Genomic DNA, 15,218 nt, shown 5'->3' with positions numbered 1-15,218 from the left:
GTGAATATAAGTTAATTCCTTCATAGTATCTGCTTGTTTCTTTGATTTTCTTTTCTCCCCCCTACCTCTCACGAACATTTTACCCTTTGTGCAACGTTTAAAAAAAAAAAAAAAAAAAAAAAAAAAATACATTAATTATTTCTCTCGTCCCGGACACGTGCTTGTTCGCTCTCCTCCTCGTCTCGACTTATGCCCCGCCCCCTATATCTCGTTTTTCTTCCACCTCTGCTCCTTCTTTCTCAAATCCACGTCCTCACTGAGACTTTTCCCAGATTATTTTTCATGGTTTTGTTTAAATATTATTTAAATATGTTTGAACCGCAGCCGTGCTGCTGACGCCGCCCTCCCCCCCCCCCCCCACCAGAATTTCCATGTTTTAAACGTTTCCCAGTGTTTACCCTGGATTAGAATAGGTACACCGTATCCCTGCGTGTCGTAAGAGGCGACTAAGAGGGTTGGCGTCAGGAAGGGCATCCGGCCATAAAAACATTGCCTCCAAAAGAGAACCATGACAATTACAACTACATATGGGCAGGGTACAGCCCGAAGTGGAGATCGGTTTCTGAGGTTTGGGACATGGAATGTAGGGACAATGACAGGGAGATCAGGAGAAGTGGTGGAAGTATTGGTCAGAAGAAGAGTGGACATATGCTGTGTGCAAGAGACGAGATGGAAGGGAAGTGGTGTGAGAATGGTGAAGGGTAGGCAGGGACAGAAATACAAGTTTATGTGGCAAGGGTGCCCGGAGGGCATGAATGGTGTTGGTGTCCTGTTTTCTGAGGAGTTTGTAGACAGTGTGGTGAGTGTGACTAGAGTGAGTGATCGGTTGATGATGGTGAAAATGATGATTGGAAAGCTCTTGGTGAACGTCATCTCGGGATATGCTCCGCAGGTTTGTCGGAGCGATGAAGAGAAGGACAAGTTCTGGTGTGCGATGAAGAGAAGGACAAGTTCTGGTGTGCGATGGAGAAGCTGATGGCAAACGTGAAAAATGAGGAAGTTTATGTGGTAGGAGGAGACCTAAATGGACATGTGGGAAGGAGTATGGATGGTTTTGAGGGAGTTCATGGGGGTTACGGATATGGTGTGAGAAATGGAGAAGGTGAAAGGATTTTGGAGTTTGCGGTATGGAGCTGATTTGTTGATTTGTAACACTCAGTTCCAGAAAGAGGATAATAAGCTTGTTACATACACGTCAGGTGGGTCGACGACAACCGTTGACTACCTGATGGTGCGTAGGCGAGATAGGGGGCACCTCCGGGACACAAAGGTGATCCCGGGGGAGGAGGCTGTTTCACAGCACCACTTGGTTGTCTGCGACATAAGGGTGAAAGGTGCGAGGAGAGCTCGGCGGGTGAAGTACCAACCGAGAATGAAGGTGTGGAGGTTGAAAGAGGTGACAGTAAGGGAGGCATTAAAAGAGAGGCTGAGTAGGGTAGAGGATGATGTGGTTGAGCTTGAAAGTGGTTGGATGTCAATGAAAGCTAGTCTGATGGGAGCCGATGGTGAGGTATGTGGATGGACAACAGGACGACCGAGGCACTCGGAAACATGGTGGTGGAATGATGAAGTTGGAAAGAGGATTGATGAGAAGAGGAAGAAGTTCAAGGAGTGGCAGAAGGCGAAGGGTACGGGAGCAGAAACAGCAGAGCATGAAAGTTATAAGGCAGCCAAGAAGGCTGCAAAGAAAGAGGTAACAAAGGCGCAGGAGGCCTGTAGGAAAATGTTCGGAGAACGCTTGGATTCGGCAGAGGGTCAGAGAGCAGAATTCAGGATTGCAAAGCAGATAGCGAAAGAGAGGTGTGATGTGATGGGGGTGAGTTGCTTGAAGGTTGAAGTGGGACAAATCGTTGTCGACCCAGATGGAATTAAAGGAAGATGGAAAAGATATATGGAAATGCTGTTGAATACAGAGAATGAATGGGATGGCAACATAGAGAGTAACCCAGTTTTAGGACCGGCAGAGAAGATAACTGAGAAGGAAGTTGAGGAAGCGATAAAAGCAATGAAGAGTAGAAAAGCGGGAGGGCCGACGGGAGTTGTGGGAGATATGTTGAAGGCAGCAGGAAGTTGGGGTGTGAAGAGAATGACAGAGATCTGTAATCTGGTGGTGAAAGAAGGCCGCATTCCAGTGAATTGGGAACTGAGTACCCTCATTCCTCTATACAAGGGGAAAGGTGACCCTCTGGAGTGTGGCTCCTACCGAGCGATAAAGTTATTGGAGCATGGAATGAAGGTATTGGAAAGGGTGTTGGAGAGGAGGATAAGGAAGAAAGTGAAGATCGACGAAATGCAGTTTGGATTTATGCCAGGAAGAGGAACGACAGACACGCTTTTCATTGTGAGGCAGTTGCAGGAGAAGTACATGGAGAAGAGGAAGAAGTTGTTTCTTGGGTTTGTTGATCTGGAGAAAGCATTCGATAGGGTTCCACGCAAAGTATTGACATGGGCATTGAGGAAGTTAGGAGTGGAGGAATGGTTGATCAGAGTAGTGATGGCAAGGTACAAAAGAGCGCGCACAGCTGTAAGGATGAAGGACGGGAACAGTGGTGAGTTTGAGGTGAAGGTGGGAGTGCATCAGGGGTCGGTACTAAGTCCACTACTATTTGTAGCTGTGATGGAGGTGCTGGCTCAGAACGTAAAGGAGGGTTTACCGTGGGAGTTGTTGTATGCAGATGATCTGGTGTTGATTGCGGAAAGTATGGATGGACTGAAGGAAAAGATGAACAAGTGGAAGGAATGTATGGAGACAAAAGGTCTGAAGGTGAATATCGGAAAGACAAAGGTGATGGCAAGTGGTAAAGCATGTGGTGAGGTGGAAAGAACTGGGAAGTGGCCCTGTGCTGTGTGTAGGAAGGGTGTCGGAGTGAACTCCATTCAATGTACAATGTGCGCTGAGTGGGTTCATCAAAAATGTTGTGGTCTGAGAGGGTCATTAACCAGTGTGGCAGCTACATTCAAATGTAAGGTGTGCACAGAGGGAGCTGCAGATGGAGGAAATGTTGAGTTGGATCTTGGAGACGGCGTGAAGCTGGAAGGTGTGAAAACATTTTGCTACCTCGGAGACATGCTGAATGGAGAAGGTGGATCAGACTCGGCAACGGTTGCTAGAGTGAGATGTGCACGGAAGAAGTTTCGGGAACTGAGTGGCGCGCTGATGAGGAGGGGAGTGTCGTTGAAGCTGAAGGGAAAGGTGTATGCTGCATGTGTAAGAAGTGTTGTGATTTATGGGAGCGAGACATGGGTAATGAACGTCGAGCAGCAACGAAGGTTGGAAAGGGTGGAAATGCGAATGGTTCGATGGATGTGCGGAGTATCGTTGAGAGAGAGGAAGACAAATGATGAATTGTGAAAGATGATGGGAATAGAGCCTGTGATTGATGCTGTGAAGAGGAACAGGTTGAGATGGTTTGGTCATGTGTTGAGGAAGGATGAAAGTGACTGGTTGAGAAGAGTGATGGAAATGAATGTAGAAGGAAGTAGAGGACGGGGAAGACCGAGAAAGACTTGGCTAAAGATGGTGGAAGAAGAAATGTGGGCAAGGGGGTTAACAAGGAGAGATGCAGAAAATAGGGCAAAATGGAGAAGATTGTCATGGGGACTGCAAGGCTAACCCCCGCTCTAGCAGGGAAAATGGCCTTTAAAATGCATGTTGTTGTTGTATTTGTGACTTTTAGAGCGTAGACGTCGAATTGTTTACAGACGACAGACAGACAGACAGACGATAGACGGACACTGGGTGTCAACAAAAACTCAGCTGGACATAGTCCAGTTGAGTTAATAAAAGGATTTCATAAATAAAGAACGAATTATAATCGGAAAAGGGCCGACGTTAGGAACAGATTCCTCCACACTCTCCTCCTATTATTCCATTAATTATTATGAGAAACATTTGATTTACATTGTTCGATAGTTGTCGTACCATTCAGAAATGCATCTCCGACGTAACCTCGGGTCCAACAGTAAATGCAATGCTATAATCGATTTTGGACTGTGATGAATCGCATTAATCACAATCCTTTCATTTTGATGTTCTTTTAGAAACATTCCCTCTATCTGTTTGGAGCAAGGCATGCGGGGCGAGGATGCTAACAAGAGGAAGTGAGTTCGGTTCATGTCAAAAAAACACATTTGGGAACAAAAATATAAAATCAAATCACATGAAACAAATTTTACTATTCTGCTATAATTTTCAAGTGTACTAATTTCACAGACGTGTGTACAAAGCTTTCTGTACAGAACACACAGCTTGCATAGATGTAGGCATGTATGCAGATTGTATTGTCCTCAATTTAATTTGAGGTTCGGCATGCACAGAGAAATTTCACACTTGAATAGTTCATGCACCGTACACCTGTGCAAATGTGTATTCACACCTCCTCAATCACGATGGCAAGATGGAAACAACCACCCTTGCGAGCAATGTGGCAAACATATGGATCGGCAGTGTGAACTGGGGAACAAATCACAAAAGTTACAGCAAACATACTTGAACCTGGGTCTTAATTATGAAGTGCGTGACCGGTTTTCAAATTTATAAAATGCACAATGTTGAGCAACAGTCTGTGCTGGCACACCTTCATTTCTCCCTGTGCCCTATTCATCGAGCATCTCCAATAATTAGATGAGCATACAGGTAGGTAGTCCTCTGACAAGTACATCCCCAATAATTTATGTATTTCTGAAGTGTGGCAGGAAAAAATTTTTGTCTGCATGCTTTGTGATGGGTTAGCAGGACAACTCAGACGACGACAGCCCGTTTTGAGCTATCCAGTCTGGGTTTGATTCCCGGCCCGATCACATTATGTCATTTTGGTGTTTCGCAGGCAGCGCAACGCAACAATGAGTGCACCATTCATCAGCTGGGATGCTAAGTTGGGGACCCGTCTGCCAGCGGTAGATGTGGCCAAATTCCAAAATCCTGCCTTAACTATTGCTGGGAAGGCAATGGCAAACCACCCAGTACGACCCTTTCGAAGAAACGGATTCGGCAGCACCGACGCTCCATAACAGAGTATGGTACATTAGAATCAGAATGCACACATATGCTGTAAATTTATCATTTGAACATCGTCTAAATATCCAGGATTTTCAAACAATTCACAATTAGAGGGATTAGCACTTCCAAGTCGGATAGAAGTGGTAACGTTATCAAAAGCCACCATCGAAATGTGAAGGCCACTGTGGATGGGTCTGGTGAAGACAAAACGGATTATAAAAAGTGGACAAAGTGCTTTCTTCCACACCAACACGTGAACAGATGTTCGCCAAGAGGTTGAAGATTATATCCCATTGTGGATTAAAGCGGTGATCACACAAAACCAGACGAGATGAAAAATTCACAGCCACAGTCACCGAAGATGGATCAATTAGCTCACCAACTGAGGAGCTGCCCTCTCATCGATACACATCTGCATCCTAGCAACAGCATCATTATACCCACAAAAAAACACATGACGCACCTGAAAGATTTTCCCTTAACCACAAAATCACTCGGGTCACCATGGAACCAATAACAAAACCTATTTTGTCAAAAATGTCCAGACTGATGTTTCATGAACCTCATGCCGGGACCAACTGGCTGCCAATCTTTAGGCAAGCGGCAGATGGCGACGAAGAGTCCATGGCACGGAGCTAAGGGGCAATGGAGCCAAGACATGACCTGATGGCAGGCAGGTTAGCGCCCCTGCGGGGAAACCCCGCGCATGGCCCGCCCAGCCATCCAAACATCTGCCTAATGAGCCTAGCTGCTCAAATGATAACCCTTTCCTTGCCTCCTGCTTCTCCAACAGCTTTCCTTCCTACCATGTTCTTCATTGGTCTTCGATTGATCTCACATACTAATCATAGTCCAATGGCAAACAGCCACGATACTGTCAAACCATTGAGGGCAAGGCCTGTGATCCAACCCACAAACGTTGGCTGATCCGGGCTGACATTCTGCCCCTGCGTCACCACCACGAAAGCAATCCTTCAGACCATTTGTTCCCCTCCCCCACTCGAAACTGCTTCCATTGCTTCCTTGACACCCGCTCTCACGACCAGGCACTTACACTACTGAACCAAGAAACCAAACCCCAACTTGTCACTCCTAATCCCTATGATATATCTTTCCTTCACTCAAAAGGTAGTTGGAGGTGGGAGAGGGGGTTGGGGGCTCACGTTCTCTCCTACATTGCACAATGATACCAGTCACCTTTGCCACAAATATGGAACATTTGGCCTGGGAGTATGCCATGAACATATTCCAACACGATGTACCCTAAATCATTCTTACAATCGATCAAACATCATTCACAAACCCAAGGTCATGATCGACCTGCAGGTAGGCACGGCTGAGACTCGAGGACGAGTCGGATTGATAAACGGTATAAAAAATTAATATAGTAAGGAAATCTAAAAAATGCAGAGATGTGTCGGTAGATATTGACACGGATCCTATCGCCACATTATTGTGTGCCCCACCCCCCTCCTCTCTCTGCCACAGGATGACAATGAGACCGAGAGGGGCACGAAAGCGGTTGCAAAATGTCACGACGATGGCTCTCGAAAAAGAAGCCACTTCGCCCCACCTCCACCTCGCAGCACTATGGCGAAGCACATCACAGTAGGGGGTCAAAAGCAATGACTCACCAAGACCAATGACCTTTGTACCAAGCAGGTCCAGATTTCAAAGAAAAGAGACTACCGCACATACGATGCGAGCAGATCAATAAACACTGTGCTACACCAAAAAAGTGGTATTGCAACACCTTAACTGGCCTTTTCACCTTGCTCGGAAATCTCACTTGGAATAAAAAAATTACATCATCCCAGGGTCGCCATGTTTCGGATTATTTATTTATTTGCATGCAAAATTTAAAAAAATAAAATTAAAAATTACTAACTCTTACTTGGCAATCATACCGTTGTAAGTAATGGCCACTACAAATGCAATGGCCTAGTTGCATCAACATTTTGGTCTCAATGAGATAATTATCTGACAAATACAATTTGTTCCGCTATAAGGACCAACATAGACATTTGCATCCCCATGGCCGCTCAATCAGAGACACTACATGGTCCAAAGGAACTCATAATGCACAAGTGGCCAAAGCGTTTAATCATCACGTCACCATTGTAATCCAGGTGCTGCCAAAAATGATGGATTGCTTAAAATACACAACAACTAGAGTTCATAGAAAACCTTACCGCACGCAGTCTTGAGATACGTATAATCCTTACTACAATTCACAATTCAATTCAAATTCTCGATGTAAATGTGTATCATGTAGCACCGCTCCAGGTGGGAGAGGATATTACTAGCCTCACCCTTTACAGTACAGTATTCCTGTCCCCACGTGTTGGTGCAGTGGGAGGTACTTATAATCGCATGTTTGAATAAGGATAATAACACAACCCCATGGCTGCTCCCGTTGGGAGCGAGAAATTCTAGGAACAATAACATGAAGAGAAATATAATACAACAAGGACATGGGCGGGGACTACGAGCGGAAAATTCGATTGGTCGTGCTGACGTAACATGGCGTAATATTTTGTCCAAGTACTGCTAGACGAACGGAAGGGTTTTGAAAGTGCCAAAAAGGCGGTTTGGGTTCGAGTGTTCAAGTATATAATTCAATTGAAATGAAATAAAGATTTTAAAGGCTGTAGAAAAAGAAAAAAAAGGTTCTGGATGTTTACCGCTGTTGATGCAGCACCTTTTACACCACATTATTTAACACGTTCCATTAGTTCTTCATGCCTGTTTTGTGTCCTTTATGACTTCCTCAAAAACAGTACGTTTCCTGTATGGAATGATTTTCAGTTTTGTGTGATTGCCAGGCAAGCAGACAAAGTTAAAAAAAAAAAAAAAATCTCACTGTTCTCTTCGCGTGTGGATCAGTATCAAGTCAGAGCCAAAGTACAACTAAACTACAGGTTCGTTTTCCGATGCATGTTCCAATTCGTGTTCAAAATATAACATTCAATCTAAATAAGTTGTTCCTCTCTCATAAACCAACGTCTGTAGACAGAAGGACAGACAAACAGAAGTGAACCAAATGCTTAACCCCACTTTTTGCTTAGCGTGCGCAGGTCAACAACAACAGGAACCATTACTTTACTTTTTACAGTTTACAAACGTTTCAGATCGCAAGTCAATCAAAACTGAGATCACATTTAGAATAACCACGTGTGAGAGTGGAAACAGTTACATCAGATAGCTCAAATCCCATCCCACCTTTATTGCCTCAAATTTCAACTGGTGAGTTCAGTGTTGAAAAATGTAGGGTTTTGCCGACAACAGCATCTCTACTCAACAATGATGCCCTTCTCAAATAACCCTGGATTAAAGGACTCAAAATATCTTGCTCTTCTGTGCAATAATCTACTTATGACGTACGTGATGCGAGCGAGGTCTAACATCAAAATTAATAAATTATTATTACAACTTTGTTTTAGCTTTTTAGCACACAGATGTGCAACGAGCAGAAAAGCTGGTGCAAGCTTCATTAGGTCGCACCAATATGAATCCAGAAACTCGTCAAGATGACCCCAAAACGACTAAGTCTTGAAGGTTAAATTCCAAAAGTGGAAATTTTTTACATTCTGGAAATACTTGCGATTTAAAAAAAACAACCAAAAATACATTTGCAATATAATATTCCACAATGAACAAGTTTCCATCAACGTTCCAATGGGGATTTCATTACAAGATGGCGTCATCACAGCTGGAGTGGCAGGTTGGTTATGGGGCAGTCTTCGAGATGCATAAAAAATTGCAACTCAAGACACCACGTCCTCCATTATCCTCAAAAAGAACAGATACACTGATAACATCTGAAAGTGTCATTACCTCCACCATCGAAGGTGGATGGAGGTTATGGTTTCACCCCTGTCTGTCTGTCTGTCTGTTTGTTTGTGAACAGGATATCCCAAAAAGTTGTGGACGAATTCGGATTAAATTTGGTGGAGAGGTTGGGTATGTGACAAGGACGAAATGATTAGATTTTGGTGAAGATCCAGATCTGTATCTGACAATTTAAGTGATTCTTCACCATTGAGAGATAGGGAAAAAAACAATATATATATCTCAATACCCCAAAACGTTTTGGACAGATTCGGCCAAAACTTGGTGGACAGGTTCGGTATGTGACAAGGAAGAGTTGATTCGGTTTAGTGAAGATTTGAATCCGGATCAGATAATTTTTTCAAGTGATTCTTCACCACATTGAGTGCAATGTGCTAAAATCAATGTATCGCATGATATCTCAAAAAGTTGTGGACAAATTTTGACAAAACTAGGTGGATGAGATGGGTAAGTGACAAGAACAAGCCGATTAGACTTTGGTTATAGTCTGAATCCAGATCCGGCCTATCAGTGGGATACAAAACGTAAACTGTTCAGCCTGGCGGAGGTTTGCACTCGACCGAGTGTCGTTCTAGTTCTGTTTTTTATTTTAAATAATCAGGCCTTAAAAGGTTTCCCTTGTGTTTGGTAGTGACACCAAGCTCAGACATTATCACCTTTCCAATAATGGCTGCATGTAAATGGGGATACATATGTACACCTTGATGTGGTGTACCAAGCTGGAAAACTAGGATGGCGATAGCTGATAGGTGGAATACCGCACTTGGTATTGACAGAATTAAATCACAAGTATATCTATGAATAGGTAGAGATATATATATATCTCTATATATATCGTAACAGATATATGTATATGTGGTGTTGGCTTAGCGGTTAGGGTCCCGGCTTGGGATCCTAGGATCCTGGGTTCGAATCCCGGTCGATCTCTGAATTAACGCCAGGGGGGTTGACTCAGCCTGTCATCCTTCCGAGGTCGGCAAATTGAGTACCAGCTTGCTGGGATGAATGATCACGGTGTGTACCCCGGTTTAGAACAGGTACACCGTATCCCTGCGCATCGTAAGAGGCGACCAAGGGTTGGCGTCAGGAAGGGCATCCGGCCATAAAAACATTGGCTCAATCAGGGAACCATGATTGTCATGGGGCCCGCAAGGCTAACCCCCGCTCTAGCGGTGAAAATGGCCTTAAAACGATCATTCATTCATTCATTCATATATAATTATATATATACATATAAATGCTCAATTGTGAAGATTCATCATGAACCACAGAAACTTATTAGAGTGAAAGACACAAAGAGATTCTCAGAAGATGTGCAATGAAGTAGCTTTGGGATGAGACTTGCCCATCGAGGATCAAGTCAAAAACTATGGATACATTTCTAGGCAATCAATTGAGAAGGATATTGATGTATAGAAGGATCAATGGTCCTTAGCAACAAGGTAGCCATTTTGAATGCACTCATTTAAATTTGTAGCAGTGAAAGGTGTGTAGTGTTGTGTTGTCCATCCCCCCACCCAAATAAAAATGTTCCACAACCTGCAATACAAGTCTCTGAATTGAATATGAAAAGCATACGGTAACACTGATTGGTGTTTAATTACACATTTGATGGAATAAATACGAATACAGTGGCGTGTTTGCATTTCCTTTTCCTAGCAAGTAACAATGTTGGGCCTCGTCCTTGTTCACTGCAGAATAATAATCATTACAGGGAGGACCGTAACAGAGAAATGACATTGTGCCGACGACAGGCCGACGATCGAATGAACCAAGGATGACTTAAAAAGGTTTCCAAACAAAGACAATCCCTTAAAAAGAAGAAAGTGTTGTGAAATCACAGACGATTGCTTCACCAACAACGCAGCCTCCAGAATCCACCGTAAGCATTGTTAAAAGGCATCACGGAATCATGGTGCCTCTCTCAAGTCCGTGTCAAATTCTCTCTGCCTTACAAAGTCAGGGACCATCTACGTATTAACTATGTGAAAAATGGCAGAATGGTATTCTTCTCATCCGCTCTTCCCCCTCCCTCAAAAGTACGGCTATTACATTCTTCTTCCCTCTTAACCCAATTTTTCCCCCTCCTTAAATCCCATTTTCACCCAAAAGTTGCTACCCTCAGCTTTTCATTTCTCAATTTCCAAACCCTGTTTCCCCTTCTCCAATTTCCAAACCTCTTTCTTTCCAAACGTCCAACCCTTTTCAACCAACCTTTTCCAATTTTTCCCAACCTTTTCAGTTAACCTGTCGATCAATTCTTTTTCTCAAGTTTTTCCAACCCTCATTTCTTTCAATTTCCAACCTCTCTTTCTGAAAAAAGTTTTGGTTTTTTTTATTTTCTTAAGAACTCTGCCATTCTTGTGTACGTAACAAGGAGGAGGCACTTTTACAAAAGCAATTATCAATTTAAACAATATATTAGGACAATCCTTGTATCAATATTAGAGCCTGGTGTTGGCTTAGCGGTTAGGGTGCCGGCTTGGGATCCGAGGATCCTGGGTTCGAATCCCGGTCGATCGCTGAATTAACGCCAGGGGGGTTGACTCAGCCTGTCATCCTTCCGAGGTCGGCAAATTGAGTACCAGCTTGCTGGGATGAATGAGCACGGTGTGTACCCCGATTTAGAATAGGTACACCGTATCCCTGCGCATCGAAGAGGCGACCAAGGGTTGGCGTCAGGAAGGGCATCCGGCCATAAAAACATTGCCTCAAACAGGGAACCATGAATGTCATGGGGCCCGCAAGGCTAACCCCCGCTCTAGCGGGGAAAAATGGCCTTTAAAACGATCATTCGTATTCATTCATTCAATCCATAACCCATGGGAAGAACCACCTCATGATGACTCTGGACCAAGCGAATGCTAATCCAATCTGGAAGACGCAATTGGTGTCCATCAAAACCACAAACACACCATCGTACTTACTCGAATGCTTGTCAGCGAGGGCGATGAGCGAGCTCGAGATATCTCGTCTCCGGTAAAAACACACCACCTTGGCCTCAACATTTCCACTCGCCGTCTGATACCGGAAGAACATCAATAGCAATGAAATGGAAGGCAGAAAGAGCATCACACACAAAATGGCAAAGGCAATGAACATCAGGTATTTTACCTGGCCAACATTGAATACTTCCTGCAACCCAATTGAATATCATCAGGACCAATAACCTTTGTACCATTCACCATATTATGAAGGCTCCCCTGCGCTCCCCGGTGTCCCTGGACCCAGCTCGCCCCAGCACTTCCACGAGCTTTACGACGCAACAGGAAAACATGTACAGGATACCTATATACAGTAAAGTCTTAGGATATACATCAATTAATTATCAAAACTTATGCAAGCGAGTGCAATGACAAAAAGCCTGTTACGTGGCCACCTTTCTGGCAGGGTGGCTCAGAGGCGTCATACTCCCATTTGAGCCATCAGGCAGACGTTTGATTTCCAATTTAAAAAATAATTAAATTACAAACTGTCGATTGCACGTAGACGGTGCTTCATGGGGAATGCATTCAATCATGGTGTACTCTGTCATTTCTGAGGGGGCATTAATCTGGTCGTCTCATCTGCTGGCACTTGCACCTGGGCATGGAAGGCAACTCGTCACTTTTCCAAATAGCTGGCCATTGTGTGAACACCATTTTCAAATTCCAATATTCCAAGTTAAGGGCTACTTTCTCAATATATTGTGATGGAGCAATGGGTTACCTGTCTCAGGTATAAGACTTTCACAACTTGTCCTCGGTGTCCTAATATCTCATGGAGGGTGGGGACTAGTGGTGGGAGTGGGGTGTGGACTACAAGATGGACGCGGCCACAGGCAGGGCAACGGCAAAGCGAGTTTTTCCTGGATGTCAAATTCATGGAGGAAGGGAGAGGATGGGGGTGACACCTCGTTACCCCCATTAGATCTCAATAGTGCTGCTACGTTGGAGCGTTTGCCTGATAATTTACTTGGCAGGTGGGCAGGTGCATTTCAGGGGGGATTTGAACCCACGACCCCTTTTCACAATACGGAACATGTACCCAGCAGCCCACATTTGCATGAAAGACAAATCCCACGTATACCAACATACTCACCTTATTTAGCTCCTCAATGCGTCTTATTAAATATGGGTTGCTGGAGGAATTCTCGAAGAAAACATAATCTGGAGGACACAAAGGACAAGCACGTGGTGAGAGAGCCTCCAACACAGACGACCTTCACAGTTTATGAGCAGCCAGTAAGTAGTTCATCCTCCAGTGCCGTGACGACCCATACATGGAAGAAAGTACCATCGACCGAGTCAAACACGTCCCAAAGCACATGCTCGACCAGCCGAGAGTCAATTGGTCATCGATGATGGAACCATTTGAAATTGGTCACTTTTTCCACGCACCATGGGCGGTTTGAAGTGACATTAAAGAAGAACAAATAAAATCAAGAAACCCCTTTGCATGTTATCCAAAAAGAATGTCCATTACTTTTATCATGGAATCACATCACAAGGAAGGACCTTGAATCGCAACCACAGCACCGGGCCGCATGCTCATGACAGCAACTGGTGGTAACTGACATTTTTGAAAAACTCAAGAGTGAAGCCATTAATGAGTTTTTGAAGACCCTTATCAAAGTCCTATACCACCTTTACCACTTTGTCCATGTACCTGGATGCTGGAATGCCAGTCATGACACATCAGAATGAGTGCATTCATTATTGGTCGCGTATTTAAAAAAAAAAAAAAAGTGGAAGAGGTGGTCGAAGTAAAGAAAATAATTGATGAAGACATAAAGAAAAGAACAAAAGAGGTGGTGGTGGTGGTGGTTCCAAAAAATATATATATATATATATATATATTGGTGGAGACCTTTTGGATATCCAGTAGCTCTAAGTTCTGGAAAAGGTCGTTTGGTTCCTGCTGTCCAATAAGCTCACCTCACATGAGCAGAGCTCGTCAAGAAGACCCCTCCCGCCAAGCCCTACCCCTACCCCACCCACCCAGACCCCAAAAGGGAGCCTCCATGGGCTGTCGACGCAATTCCTGCCCCTCGGCTTCCACTTGTCCCTCTCCTTGCGACTCCATTCGCCAGCGTTTTGTCGCCTCGTACTCGTAGTCGCGATGTCCTTCTCTCCCCCACTTCCCCGTCCGCAGTTCGTCTCTCCCTGCCCCCCGTACCCCCCACCCCCTACCATGGGGGACCACAAGCCACCACCGAGAGTTCCAAAGCATCGAGTGCGGAAGGAGAAAACTCGTGCGAGGAAAAGGCGAAACAAACGAGACAAAAAAAAAAAAAAAAGAAAGAAAGAGGGAGCAGGTGAGGGATAAAGGAGGGACGTGGCTGGGCGAGTACAAGGGTTAAAATGGGGAACACTGAGGGGACCAAACGAGGCCTCGGGGACATCGAGTCGAGCGAGGCCCGAACGCGCGCAAGACGAGCAGCGAACGACTCAACGAGACAAGAGAGAAAGAAAGAGAAGACGGAGAACTCTAAAAGCAACCAAGACCAACCTCCGACCCGGTACATATTGGCCGCCATCACTGCGGGGCGGCTTTCACTTGGATCCTCGTCCTTTCTCCCCCGCGCTCCCCGGTGTCCCTGGACCCGGCTCGCCCCAGCACTTCCACGAGCTTCCCTGGCCCTCAACGGGGCCGAGGAGCTACGGGGTAGGGGAGGGGTGAGGGGAGGGGGGAAACGTGGTGGTACTGATGGGGTGGAGGGGAGGGAGGGGATGGGGGCATGGGATGCGAGGGAGGCCAAAATAATGGGATGGAAGCAGATAGGAGGGATGGACCGACGAGAGGGGGGAAGGCGATGTCTGCCGATTGAGGGCAGCACGGAGGCGAGAGGAGGAAGGGGGATAGCAGAGGGAGGAAGCGTAAAAGGGGAGTGAAGGTAGTAGGCTTGCAGGATGGGCCTCTGCTTCCAGTGGGACGGGCTAATGGATGAGAGTGTGAGCTCTTCTTCTTCTTCATTCAATAAGGCTTGAGTAAACGAGAATGTTGATGCGTCACTCACCTCCAGCCGCCGCAAAAAACTTCACCGGAATTGTTTAAAACCGCAACGGAACGACCCACCCATGGCTCTTGAAGACCGTGGTGGAGCCATTGGTCGGGATCGATTGGGTTATGACGACCTCGAGGTACTTTGTGGACCGAAAGTCAAAGTTTGCTGGAACCCTCCTTTGTTTGGCATCAGTGAGGGTGGATCAGCACGTTGAAGACCATGTGGACCTAGGGACGGCCATTATTATTACAATGTGTGATCGGTCATGGTTGGTGCTCTCTGGGTGGAAGTGACACAGGAATTCACAACGAAAGACTAATGGGACCAAACCCGTCTCATACGAGTATTAGAGGCCATTGTGTCGTTATTTTATGGGTTCTT

At 45.2% G+C, this 15,218-nt stretch overlaps 1 protein-coding gene across 5 annotated transcripts in view; it reads right to left on the bottom strand.

The window, feature by feature from the left end:
- The window catches only part of LOC137418765 (metastasis-associated protein MTA1), a 145,982-nt gene extending 131,228 nt beyond the window's left edge, over positions 1–14,754 (bottom strand). For 3 of the 5 annotated variants that reach the window (XM_078779360.1, XM_078779363.1, XM_078779361.1), the window contains exons 1-3: positions 14,342–14,508; positions 12,932–12,999; positions 11,779–11,872 (exon numbers count right to left, since the gene is read on the bottom strand). In XM_078779360.1, the coding sequence (XP_078635486.1) occupies positions 11,779–11,872; positions 12,932–12,999; positions 14,342–14,369 (190 nt within the window). In that variant the 5' untranslated portion in view covers positions 14,370–14,508. Of the gene's footprint in view, positions 1–11,778; positions 11,873–12,931; positions 13,000–14,341 lie in introns of those variants that run through there. The other 2 variants (XM_078779364.1, XM_078779362.1) reach the window with 2 other exon arrangements.
- Between the last annotated feature and the right edge of the window lie 464 nt (positions 14,755–15,218).

The sequence above is a fragment of the Myxine glutinosa genome, chromosome 5, assembly GCF_964187855.1.
Source record: "Myxine glutinosa chromosome 5, kmMyxGlut1.1, whole genome shotgun sequence".
NCBI lineage: Eukaryota > Metazoa > Chordata > Myxini > Myxiniformes > Myxinidae > Myxine > Myxine glutinosa.
This window is presented reverse-complemented; position numbering and strand designations above follow the sequence as displayed.